General features: G+C 36.7%; 1 protein-coding gene and 1 long non-coding RNA gene across 2 annotated transcripts in view; one reads left to right on the forward strand and one right to left on the reverse strand.

Moving 5' to 3' along the window:
* The first annotated feature begins 2,126 nt into the window (after positions 1–2,126).
* LOC135845921 (uncharacterized) overlaps positions 2,127–14,136 on the forward strand; it is an 85,532-nt gene continuing 73,522 nt past the window's right edge. The window contains exon 1 of the long non-coding RNA XR_010558862.1: positions 2,127–2,186. This is a non-coding gene — a long non-coding RNA (uncharacterized LOC135845921). The remainder of the gene's footprint in view (positions 2,187–14,136) is intronic.
* Positions 8,234–14,136, reverse strand: part of LOC135845920 (tyrosine-protein kinase Dnt-like) — a 140,987-nt gene continuing 135,084 nt past the window's right edge. Inside the window, exons 9-11 of the mRNA XM_065364794.1 lie at positions 11,992–12,151; positions 9,066–9,202; positions 8,234–8,948 (exon numbers count right to left, since the gene is read on the reverse strand). Coding sequence (XP_065220866.1) covers positions 8,837–8,948; positions 9,066–9,202; positions 11,992–12,151 — 409 coding nt within the window. The 3' untranslated portion in view covers positions 8,234–8,836. The remainder of the gene's footprint in view (positions 8,949–9,065; positions 9,203–11,991; positions 12,152–14,136) is intronic.

Genomic DNA, 14,136 nt, shown 5'->3' on the forward strand with positions numbered 1-14,136 from the left:
ATGAATGCTTGAACATTATGAAATGCCAGGGAGTGCTGCAATTTGACTGTGTAAAGCTTTTCAAAGTGGTTGATAAACCCATTTCGATATTTCTGCAGAAAAACAATCGTACTGCTAACCTTTGTAGGATGTAACTATTTGGTGACAAATATCGAGAAAGAATATCCACGGAGTGATAAACAGATTTGATGGGTGGATTGTAGATTATCTGAACTTATGTGCTGTTAAAAGCATCTGTGTTCCTTTCAATTCTTGTTTCTGTCATTTCAAGCCTACTTGATAATATTTCCCATATTATGTACTTTGCGTATTCATGCTCTGTTTTTTCGGGTTTTTATCGAGACAAGCGAATCAAATTTTCAAAAAATCGCTCTGGTCCACCATTTTCACACCTTTCATGATTTCATTTTGTGAAGGGTCTACCATCAATATGTTTATCCAAAAATGGAGCATGGGTCCAATTTTTTTATCCCAACTTTTTTGAAAATTTGCCCCCCAAAAAGGGGTGGGGTGTTCTTTGGGGATATGCTTTCACTCATTCAGTACACCTAATGATACTATATCATTCAGTTCCATGATTGACCTCATTGGGGTTTTTGCTTTCTCGGTTTTCAAGGAAAATTGAATAAATTGGTACGGCTTTTACGAGACGGCTTTAAGGGGCTGGGGGGCAAACTGTGCGTTAAAGTGATGCTTGTGATGATCTAATTCAAGAAATTGAAAGCATTTTCACACAACATCTCAGGATTAGCCTGGGTCTTTAAGGGTTAATCCGGACTTTCAATGGGTCGGTCCCATTTGACCTCATCGTATATTTAATCAGATAGAGCGAGACCAAAGTTATGATCGGATTGGATCTGTTTAGACCTGATCAGATGCAGCAGGGGAGACCTAATTGTATACATAGATCATATCTGAATATAATTCTATGATCAGACTTCATTAATAAGATCAGATCAGATATTCTCTAAGTATATCTCACCAGATCTAATTAAATAAGAATTTTGATCAGATTGGTTCTGTCTGACCTGATCATATCCAATGATTTTCTCCTAATAGTCCTAATAAGATTATTTGTCAACTTGGAACTCATAATGAAGTTTTGAGGTGGATTTTCCAACTTCCAGTTCAAGAATCATTATCAAATATTTACTACATATTTCAAACAAATATTGACATTTCGTAAAAATTCTTGCGACAAATTTACCAACTTCAAACAAAAAACAAAAAAAAACTTCTCTTGATGATAGCAAATTGAAATTGCTTATCTGCCAAAAAAATTAATGTGGTCATTTCGAATGATTTTACTGATTTTCTGTAATTTTAGTAATTGAATCGGTGAGAACAGAAAGGGGGACCAAGTCACATTTTCGGAAAATTTTTTTTCACGGATATGGGATTTCAAAGTAGGGCGGATCGGCTGGTGATGTCAGATTTCCGCAAAACTGCCGGGAAAGTGGTATTTGGGTGCAGAAAAGGGGCGGATCCGCATTTATGGCTTTTTTGTAAATTTTTTGGATTCCTTGAAAAATAACTAACATTTTTGAGAAGACCATTTTTTGGAAGTTAAGTTCATCTCTGTACCGAAAAAGACGAAAAAATTAACAACTTCGGCAAAAAGTGTTATACCTCAAAGGGTTTTAGGTCAATTTAAACGAGGTAGCAGTCCAAGTGATGTACTTAGATGTAGAATCAAGCCCCATTCGTGCCCGAGCAATTTCAAGAGACATTTTGGCGATTGAGTGCAGAAAGGGTCCAAGTCCCATTTGTTTAGGCAGCAACAGCGCCGGTGCATGTGAATATTTTTTTTTCTAGACAGTGCTAAAAATTGTGTCTTGGGGTCCTCATTCAATGACCTTAAGCATGTTTACCAACAATTTTTGATTTTCAAACAAATCAGTTTTTTGTTATTCCTGAAAAGTGCGAAAATGGACTTAGCCCCTTTCTGTTCTCACCGATTCAATTTTAATCGTACCTACTTGGTTGAGCCAAGGATACATTCAGGCTTGAAACAAGAGGCTGAAGCCTCCAATTTTATTGTATTTTCACCAATTTTTGTTTGCTTAAATGTAGTCGATTTTTCATGAATTTTAAGAAATTTCTGTTTTTCAATTTTTCAGGTTTACTGTTTCTTATCAAGTGGCTGACATGTATTTCTGGCAATGGAAATCAAATTTCGACCAACCGTAAGTTTATTTTTGTTTTGATTGAATTTACTTGTACCTTATTCCTATATATGCGATCTGTTCATGGCCAGACATGATTACTTCATCACCCCTCCCTCTCCCCCCAAATCAAGTTTTTTTGGTAATCCACTTGTCTCTAACCTTCGAATAAGCTTCAGAAGATCCTTATAGAGGTGATAGTCCCTGAGCGTATGGTTTTTCTGAACAAGAAGTTCCATGAGTGAGGAACAGCCGTGCTCTGAATTTATAAAATTTCATGCTTCAATAAATCAGACACGAACATATCTTATGAAGAAGGTATACTGACCGGCAGAAACTTTACGCAAAAATACTTCACCAGCCTTGTTCAGATGCTAAAGTACAAATAGGTTAATTTTTTGGTTTCTGATGAATTTCAAAAATGTTACAAGGTCAAAAATGCAAAAAACTTAAACTTCACTAAATTGACCTAAAAAGTTGAAATTTGATAAGTAAATTTTCCATTTTTGACTCTCCGAATTGATTGAAAAAGTGCTCGCAATATTCGCAATTTTTAATTTTGATTTTTGCTGCAAACATTCGCGAACATTTGCAAACATTATGAAAATTTTCAATGTTCGGGAATATTCACAGCCAAAATTGAATTTTTTTCGAGGTCATTTTTTTCTCAAAACGTGAAGATTTGAGAATTTTTAGAATAACCACATGAGAATGTTCGCGAATGTTCGCCCTGAGAATATTCTCATTGCCAACACTAGATCGGAAACGGTTTCGAACCGTTATGAGTAGTTCTGAATCTGGTGCCTCTAGCAGATTTTTGATAGTTAAAATCTCAACAAAATAGTACCCAATAGGATGAGAAAGCTGAAATCAATTTATTCAGAGTCAATTGGAGGTGATTTTAAGCCGTTCTAGAACCTTTTTCGGAGATGCCCGTTTCTGAAAAGACGCTACAAAATTATGGTAATGTTGATTTGGATAATTTTTATGCCACTTTTTGAAAATCCAAAATTTCAAAAGTATATCTGGAGGCTCCAGAACGTTTGGAAATCATCTCCAATCGACGTTTGGCATGCTGACATTGGAGTACAGAGTAAACTTTGGCTTTCCGTTTCCACTTCTATTGGGTGAAATTTTATGGAATTTTCTACTTTCAAAAATCTGATGAAAGCTCCAGAACTGCTCAACACAGTTCGAAACAGTTTCCAATTAGTTCGGGTGGTAGAACTAGAAAATAAGGCACATTATACCAAGTTTCAGCTTTCTAGGTCAATTTGGTATTTTGATTTTTTCCATTTTGGACCCAAATTTGAATTTCTATGGCGATGTATTTTTGCATGCTCTTTCGATCTATTTTTGTGCAGTTCAAAAACTTTTCTGCTAGGTGAGGAACTTTGCTTGCAATGCAATTAAAGGTTCGAATTTTCCTCCTGGCGCAGAACCCGCCGCGCTGATTTCTCCAATCGGAAATTTTCATCACAGCTCTTTAGCAACACCTACACTTGTCCCGAAATATAAGCTTCAATTTCATCTTTTTCAGATCAAAATGAGACCTGACAGGTGATATGATCATTTTGATCAAAAGAAATAGAAGCGAGAGTCAAAAATCACCATCAAATGATAGGTCAAAACGTCTCTTCAAAGGCCATTTCCCACGAAATGTTTTCAAAAATACTTTTTTTTTGATTTTCCTAGTTTTATTTTCGTATAACTTTTTGAGGCCAATGGGAGGGGGGAGTATCTAGTCACATGTGACATTTTATTGCGGTTGTATTGACACTGATTTCACGTCACCTTCCCCTTTTGTTCTGGAATGAGTATACGACCTTTTATTTTATCACCTGTCTGTCTAGCTGCATTCTGACAAGTTCATCAAACGGATCGACAATTGTACTTCAGCATCTCACGTGTAACTTGCATTTCATCTCCTTCGACTCGACAGTCGACTTATTAATTATCTACTAATCATGGCAGCAAGCACGACAACGCACCGTTTCGAAGAAAGATTTTAACGCTTTCTCAATGCGAAGTTTCATTTCCTCGTTTATCTTCCGGCAATGGTGGCGGCCTAAGCACGACGAGAGATGCCTCTGATACGAAATTTCCTACCCCGACGTTTATTTTATCACAAACGGTTGTAGTTTAAATCAATTTCGTCCCTGTAATCTTACTCAATTTTATGAAAAAGTAATTAAGTTTCGTTGATTTTTTTTGGCAGCCTTCTCTGCCCTTACTTCAGCCTTCGGGGGCTGTGTCGTTTTAATTTGTCTTCATTTGAAAGAGTAGGTACACAGTGGGTAAGTAATCGATATTGGGCCGACGACAAGGCTTAATACGCCAAGCTTGTCATTGCAGATAAAAAATACTCGTAGTTTAGTGTACAGTTCGACGAACCAATGACGATGACGAAGGAGTGCAGCATACGGAAAAATAACGCTATAGCGTCAGAGACTACGACTATAGAACACAAAAACCTTTGCTTTGGGAAAATAATGGACCGTTGGTTGTTAGCAAACCGCACGTCTATATATAGTTTAACACAGCATTAGCGGATCCGATTAGTCCTATTATAACAGCAGATACAACAAACGCCCGTTTCTGACACCCTACACACTGGAAATAAAGCTGATTATTTTGTTCGTACCCTATTACTGTCAATCATCTCGGTGTACACATAGGTCCCACCGCTTAGCCGCCTCTCCATCCAATCCGGCTAGAAAAAATTTCTAAAGCTCCAGCTGTCTAATATAAAAAACGGATTATTTTAGTTGCCTTTGCCTCATCATCTATCGCGTTGTTGGGCAAATACTCGTACTCGCCTCGCGCCCATACTAAAGCATGTTCAAAAGAAGCAATTTATTCGGCGTGAATGGTGAATGCGAATACTTTGCCCTTCGCACACTTGCTCTTGCTGCACCTCTATACAGTTCATCGTCTATATTTACACAAACCTGCGCTTACGATTACGATGATGATGACGATGACGATGACGATGTCGAAAGTAATTAGTAAAATACGCGTCGATACTAAATCGTTCAATCGGACGCGAGCTCGATGGTGAAAATTAAATTGGACGTCGACGCCGTGTCCGTCGCGTCGATTAAATTCAAATGCTTATAGAATTTATTCTACTGTGTTTGATTTGCCGCGCGCTAATTTATCGAGAATTTAAATTATGATAACTGGCGCGGCTTGGTTTGGCTATTGTGTTGGAATTATTATTTGATACGATGTCGGTGTATACCGCATCGCACCGCTTGTGGGATTCGAAAGGTTTATTTCCAGGTATTTAAATGTTCGATGATGAAGGTGTGAGAAAACCCGGTGTGCTGTGTGTCTGGTGTCTGCTGTGCTGGCTCGGTTTATCTGCTGGATGAAAAATTATCGAATTAATCGGTCCTGTGTGCGAGCCGAAGGTGAAGAATGATGGCGATGATAGGAGTGTTTTTATTTTCTGTTTGCCGAGTTGTGTCGATTGCGAGGCGATGGAATATGTAGAGAGTGGAATTATGAGTATTTTCAACAATGTTGAAGGTTGCTGTTGTTTTTTAATCATGAAAAAAAAAGTGTTAGGGAAATCCCATTTGAAAAAGTGCAGCTTCTAAATTTTTACTTTGTACAACAGGAAGGGTGAGATGGACCATCAAGAAGGTGATTTTGTTGCTGAAAGCTCCATAATGACCTAAAACTGTTGATTTCAAAAGTTGAAGGTGGAAGGAGATGAACTTGAGTAAGTATTCGCGTTAATATCGATTGGTTAAATTTCAGGGTGTCTATATTAAGTGATGAAAGTAAGTATCTCATGAAAGTGGTAAAAATGTAGTAATTAGCACCTAAAAACTTAAAAAATTGAGAAAACTCGTTTTTTCACAAAAATGTGTTGAATTGATTAGAAAACTATGAAAAATCGAATCAATTTTTACAAAATTTAAATTGCATCATTTTGGAGCGTAGGAAAGCCATGCAAACAGACAGATGACCTTGAGAGGTGTAGTCGATGAGTCAATGACCGAAAGAAGCCAGACATAAAGACAGATAACCTTGAAAATCCGAATATACTGGTCAACGACCTTAAGAGACCAGCCAGACGACTTTGAGAAGCCAGACAGACGGGTAAATGACCTTAAAATCCAGACAAATATCCGAATGTACGGGTCAATGACGTTATTAAGATGTCAAGCATACAACCTTGGGAAGCCAGACAAGTAGACTGACGATCTTGAGAGGCCCGGCCAATGAGTCAATGACCTTAAAAGGGCCAGACAGAAAGACAGTGAAAATCCGAACATACTGGTCAATGACCTTAAGAGGCCAGCCAGACGACCTTGAGATGCCAGACAGACGGGTGAATGACCTTAAAAGCCAGACAAATATCCGAACATACTGGTCAATGACCTTGGGAAGCCATCCAGACGACCTTGAGGAGCCAGACAGACGGGTCAATGATCTTAAAATTCAGACAAATATCGGAATGTATGGGTCAGTGACCTTAAGATACCAGCCAGACGACCTTGGGAAGCCAGACAAGTAGACAGACGATCTTGAGAGGCCTGTCCGATGAGTCAATGACCTTAAAAGGCCAGACAGAAAGACAGATAACCTTGAAAATCCGAACATACTGGTCAATGACCTTGAGATGCCAGCCAGACGACCTTGGGAAGCCAGACAGACGGGTCAATGTTCTTGAAAGCCCGACAAATATTCGAACATACTGGACACTGACCTTAAGATGTCAGCCAGACGACCTTGAGGAGCCAGACAGACGGGTCAATGACCTTAAAAGCCAGACAAATATCCGAACACACTGGTCAATGACCTTGAGATGCCAGCCAGACGACCTTGGGAAGCCAGACAGATGGGTCAATGATTTTGAAAGCCAGACATATATCCGAACATACTGGTCAATGACCTTAAGATGCCAGCCAGACGACCTTGGGAAGCCAGACAAGTAGACAGACGATCTTGAGAAGTCTGGCCAATGAGCCAATGACCTTTAAAGGCCAGACAGAAAGACATATAACCTTGGAAATCCGAACATACCGGTCAATGACCTTAACTGGCCAGCCAGACGACCTTGGGAAGCCAGACAAGTAGACAGACAATCTTGAGAGGCCTGACAGATGAGTCAATGACCTTAAAAGACCAGCCAGAAAGACATATAACCTTGGAAATCCAAACATCAATGACCTTAAGAGGTCAGCCAGACGACCTTGAGAAGTCAGATAGACGGGTCAATGACCTTAAAACGCGATGGGCGATCTTGGGAAGCCAAACATACTGGTCAATGACCTGATGAAGTCAGATACACGGGTCAGTGACCTGCAGAAGAACCTCCGTATGTTAGTTAATGGCCTTGAAAGATCGAACAGGTGGGTCAATGACCTTCACAAGTACCTACGACTTTTGGAAGCCATACTAACTTCAAGAGGCCGGGCAGACGCAACGGATCAATGACCTTCAGAAGTCAGATGAACATAGACCTTTGGAAGCCATATTGATGGTTCAACGACCTTCAGAGACCAGACAAACAGGCAGGCAGACGGCTTTGAGATGCTAGACAGGTAGTTCAGTGACCTTGAGAGTCCAGACACACCGATCGATGATCTTAAGAGGCCACATAGATGACCTTGAGAAGCTAGACAGACGGGTCAGTGACCTTAAGAGTCTAGACAGGGAGATTATACATAAATGGATAACATCTAAATTCAAGCTTTACACCTTTTTTTTTTTTTTTTACTTATAATGGGACCTACCTGTTGATTTATTCAAAACGCTGAAAACTGAAACATCGATCAAGTTTGGGTTTTTTCCTCCGGAATATTATTCTCGAAAAAGCAAAATCTGAACCCTGCTCTCCTCCCCTCTCTTCTATGGATCAAATTTTCATTATTTGTATTTGAATTGATTTTAAACTTGGTTCCATTTTTCTCAGGAAGCTGAACTCTAATCTGAAAAATAATATTTTTACGCAAAAAAAAAGTAGAGTGATTTTCGTGATCAAAAATATCTACATATCGATCATAAATTCTGAATTCTGAAAATCAGATTAAAATAAAAACACACATGGAAAAAAATGCAAAAACTTTATTTAAAACGTAAACAGAAAAAAAAGAGAAAGAAAAACACCAAAATCAAAAAAAAAAAAACAAACACAACGACAAAGACGACTCGACGTCATCCTAGACGCGTTTAAAAAAATCTTACATACATTTTTACGAAGATACTTATTTTCGTACATCGATATTACAATAACATCGGCCATTATACAAATTTATGTCGTATATCGCGCGTATATTTTCAAAATAATGACTAGAAATACATTATTATTTGTATAGTCGCGCGAAAAAAAAAGTAACGAGACGACGCGATTATTATATTTTTTCACTGGCGGAATTATAGTGTACTTAGTTATATGTACGTACATGTATGAGTATGTACATACGATAATATGGCATTCAGGTAACGATCGAATTTTCGATGTAACAGTCAGTCGGCGCTTATGTATACTCAGGTATAATATTAAACATCGGGGAGAAAAAAATACGTAAAAATAGACAATAAAAATTACACACGTATAACATCATACATACATATTATAATCAATGGTAATACAAAAACGAAACGAAAAAAAGTTACACGAAGAGTAGATACACTTAGGATACGAGAATTTTCTAAATGAATCTCGTTAAGGCAGTTTGGAAATCCTGCAAGCAGGCTAATAATTGCACGAAGGTAGGTCTCTCTTCGGGATCTCCCAGCCAACAACAGGTCATCATGCCAAATCTGTACGAAATGATTAATATAACGATTTAGAGACGATCGATTCATTCGGGGAATTGAATAGGGTGTGGGGAGGGGGGGGGTTAAAGTAATCGAATATTCATCTCGCGGAATACTTACAAATCATCTGGACAGTTCTTCGGCTGAGATAGACGGAATCCATTACGAAGGTATACTTCCATCTCGTACGGATCTATTTCTTCGTACGGTTGTTGTCCTAATGACATCAGCTCCCAGATTAATACGCCATATGACCACTGCGCGACAAAAAACACGAATTTATTCCATCTTGGTCTCAAAAGCTGTACCTAACTAGGTACCTCAGTGGCGGACTGGCTTATAATGTTGACTGGCGATCGCCAGGGGCCCCATGGTTAAAACCAAAAATATACATTTTCAATCTCTTTAAATATGGCTCGGGCCTATTTCCTTCTCTTTTACATATTTCATAATTGAAATTCATAATTCACCCAATATTCAAGTTTTAAAATTGTGGAGTCAAAAAATAAGCAGACTCGTGTGTGTTTTTTTTTTAGATTGAATTTCTAAAAAATACATCACATTCAAAATTTTAAAGAAATCTCAAGTCAAAAAACATACTTTTCACCTGAAAAATTTTACTTCTCGAAACAAGATTTTGCCCTCGCTCAGCAGAGCTCGTACTTGGTCACTGGGTCATTCCACGTCAATTCGACCAAGAAGTGTTAAAGGGGGGGGGGGGGAGGTCGTCGATTTCTTTGAAATTTTTCATGTGGAAAGATCATTAGAAGGGATGACCAATGGCGCAAATCGCAACCCTCTAGCCCATTTTTAAAGGCTGCTAGGGGGTGTCAAAGTTTTCAGTGAACTTGAAATATCATCCGTTTCAGCAGTGGATTACTCGATAACCGCGGTACCTAACAAAATGGAACTTTTTCCAAGGGGGTTTGAAAGGCTTTTTGGTGGTATCATAAAAATCAGTGTTGCCACTTTTTTTCGTACGAAAAATTAGCTCGAAAAATTTCAAAACGTGGTTTTCTTATCGTTTCGACTCTCAAAAATTCTGAAAAAAATACATTATGGACAACTTTTCATGCAGAACAACATAATATTAAAAAATTGGGATGGCATTATTTCGTGAAGTCGATTTAAAAAAATTGAAAGTTTGCGATAAAATGCGATTTTTTGATTGAAAAGATGAAAAAATGTTTTGATTGGTGAAGTTGACCCATTTGACCCCTATTTTTAGTATTCGTTGAATAAGTTGAAAAATCGTTTTACTCGATGAAATGAACTCCATCACAAAAAAAATCAAAATTCTGAGTAAATTGAAAAAATGAGCAAATTTTATTTTTTGCTATGAGTATAATTTTTATCAACTTTTTCATGAAATACATCAGCAAGAGGTCAAAATAAGAGAACTGAATAAATTAAAAAATTTTTCAATGTTTGGAATTGAAAATTAAATTTTTTTGATTTTTTATTTTTTTGTAACGAGTTTTAAAAAAATATCAATGAACAAAACATTTTTCGCATTTTCAACGAATATTGCGAAAAAGAATCATTTTTTTGGACAATAATTGCTAAAAATTCGTGCTTTAGTCAGTCTTGCTTTTTGCTTAAAATTGTCAAAATTCTCAGTTTCGTGCAAATAATTCTAAAAAGTTTTATTTTTTTTCAAAAATTATCCTAAAGTCATCCCTATTGCTGAAAATTCTAGCTTTTTCGCAGTTGAAAAATCTCGATTTTGTACGTAAAATTGTCATAAGTCTAAAAGAAAGATGTTTCTACTAACTTAATTATTATTAATTTTTAACAAAATTATCAAATTTTTGCTTTAAAATTTTTTTCTTCAAAATTATCTAAAAGCCCCGCTTAGGTACATATTTCCAGAAATTTCCAGAAAATCTCTTTTTACTAATAATTCTCACAAAGTTCTCCTTTAAGGCTAAAATACATAGTAAAAATTCTGCTGTTTGCCGAAAATCGTAAAAAAATCCTTGGTTTTCATTTTTTGAAAATTTCGAATTTTTACTTTTTTTAAAAAAATTGTCCAAATGTCTCACTTTTTTGCCAGAAACTTTCAGAAAACTATTCCTTTTGTTAAAATTGTCGGTCTCGTTTTATTTTTCCAAGAATTGCCTTTTTTCGTAAGAAATTGCTAAATTCCTTACTTTGATGCCAAAAAATTGTCAAAAAGTCTCGATTTTTCATTAAATACTCGTAGTTTTGAAATAGTTGAATAACTTCTCAAAATTAAATACATTTCAATTCGTAATACTAATTGTGTTTTTTTTTGGTGATTTTTTTCTGCAATAAAACATTTTGCTCGCATTTTGTCACTTTTTTGGCTACTTTTCAATTATTTTTCAATTACTTTTCGGTTAATTTTTCGAGCTTTTCAGTTACAAAATTATTTTTTTGAGGGAAAATTTGAATACGAGCCCTGCCCTTGCTTCAATCGGGTCTGTTTACTTTTTCAGATTTTTAAAACTCATCATTCGAATTTCTATAGTTTTGGATCAAAAGAAATGAACTTTTCAAACATTGTTTTTTCATCTCTCAAAACCTGAATTTTTGAAAGCGTTTTGATCTTGCTTCGCTGGGTTTAATTCTTATCTCTAAAAAACCCAGTTTGGAACTTTCGTAAATTCAAAAACGAAAATAACAATTTTTTAATGAACCTAATTAATTTGAGTATAATAATTATTATCAATTGGCCAAAACTGTAATTTCATCTTTTATTTGTATTTCATCTTAAAAACTCGTTATTTTATTCGGTAAAATTGGCATTTTTTCCCTCATACCAGTGGGTAAATTTTAAGTCAGACTCCCCCCCCCCTCTCCTTCCACACTCCATTACACTCCTACCAAAAAAACTCCAGTCATTTTCGCAAAAATGAACAAAAAATTTATAAAAACGACTGAGAAAAAACAATAATAGAAAGGTGGGAGGTTGGTAAAGGTTTGAGGGCACCATTCGGTGCATCCGCCAGGGGCCTCCAAGCGACCCAGTCCGCGCCTGAATTTACGCTACAATGATACCTGTTTTACGTATAAAACTTACCACATCCGAAGCACCGGTATACTCTCTTTTAATAAGACTCTCCATGGCGAGCCATTTAATCGGCCTGTTTTCATTATCCCCAAGGCAGTGATAATCGTTGGGAAACAAATCTCGCGAGAGGGCGCTATCGGTTACTTTGACTCGAAGCCCGTCGTCCACCCTGTAATAATAACCAAAACGTAGTTAAAGTTCAATATGATTTACGTTAATTACTCGTATTTTTACCCCGTATCTCTAGTTTCAAAGCTCAAAGCTCGACAACGTGAACGTGTAACCCTACACCTCGCCGAAACAGAAAGCGAGCTCGTTGATGTGAAATTTTCGACATCTAATAAATTAAAAATCTATAGCGAGCTGGTTTTTTTTCGTCGCTCTGCTCGCATTATGAGAAAACCTACATAGCATAGGAGACATGGAAAGTATAGAAGGAGAGTAAACTGTAAAAATGAATTAGCTTGTCCTTATATCAAAAATTAACTGAAAGGTAAAAAGGTGTAAACGAAAAGGGTATGCTGATTTAGTCATTAAGCGACCGACGAGCTCAATAGTGCGAGACCTTTTTGAAAAATATTTCCACCTTTATAAGCCTGCGATGTCCTGCTCATAGGTAGGTACTGTACGAATATAGTATGGGCTTCTGTTGTAGATGTATTGACACCACAGCCACGTTTGCGAGTTTTGGCTTTGAAATTTCGCTGATTTTTCACGTACTATACCTATCCTATAAAATGTCATTTTCGTCGCTGAAAAGTTCAAAAGCTCGGGTCGTAAATTCATTTCTGCACGTTGGCGAAATGTTGTTTGGCGGTGTGAACTTTTTAAATGTACGAATTGCCCATGTAACGATAAGGTGCCGAACGCAGGTTAAAGCGTATATCTAATGGGAGGAAGGGCGAATAAGGGGCGAATGTGGCAAAATAGGTGATTTTGTATTCGTACGTATAACTTTCGACTCTCTTTTTCGATTTACACAAAAGGCCGCCAAGCCACCGAACATGTATTCAATTTTTTTTTCTCTTCTCATGTTGATGAAAAATGTTCGACAATTTGCAACGCGATAAAAAATAGTCGGCGATTTTTCTTCATATACTTGACTCTTATAATGTTGGTATATCGACGATGTATCGTGTTTTTTTTTTATTCATTCTTCCTTTAGCAAGTTGTCGTCGTCGTCGGTTGAACATCGCAACGTACTCGTATAGTATAGCGCAGAATGGCATATTTTTTTACACGCTAAATCGAATCTTATAAATTAGTAATGCTTTTGTACGTGTACGTATAAAAGACCCGAGTAAAAGTTGGGATAAGCGAAAGTCGATCTATGTTCTCGTACAAATTCAAAGGCAATTTACTTTTTTATAAATGCGTTTTATGAAAAACATCACAATAGCTGGCGTTTTTTTTCCCTATACGAATAGAGGAAAAAAGTCAATTTTTATAGCGAAATGGCAGACTACATATATGCACGTGTATGTAGGTAATAGGTATATGCCTTGGGTAGATGTGCAGTGTGCAAGAATAACCCTTTTAATGCTCGTGTCTAATATTATCATCCCTGTGTCTTCGAAAATTAAATCTTACACGACGATGCAACTTTTTATAAAAGCTGCAACGCGTAATTTAAAATGTAAAATGTCAGATATCAACTATAGAAATACATTTATGTTCTCATAGTACGTGAATATAGTACCTATAACCTATATGGTTAGTCTTTGTCATTGTGCTTTAATAATACACGTACATTATTGTGTGTCTTTGTCGAACATCGAAGTACTATACATATATTAGCGAATGAATAAATGGAACAGAGCTTTGATAATTAGCACAAAATCAGAAAGCCTTTCGCTTTGTTGCAGTTTCAAAGTAATGATGGAAATATGCACTGTATTAGCTGTGTAGCTATTTTGAGAATTTTTTACCCCTTTTTTTCGAATATGATTGCAATTAGAGCGAAGTGTTTGGGATGCATTCGTTCGAGTTAAGGGCTAAATTTGGAGTATTGTTGTTTTATTTTATCATTTGATGTGCATAAATGGCAAAAATCACTCGAATGCTTTAAATTTTTGAATTAGAGTTGGGATTTTTTTTGTTGAAAGGTGAAATCAACTAAGGTAATTTAATTTATGAATCGGTTTCAAAATTTTG

This window comes from Planococcus citri, chromosome 4 (genome assembly GCF_950023065.1).
Source record: "Planococcus citri chromosome 4, ihPlaCitr1.1, whole genome shotgun sequence".
NCBI lineage: Eukaryota > Metazoa > Arthropoda > Insecta > Hemiptera > Pseudococcidae > Planococcus > Planococcus citri.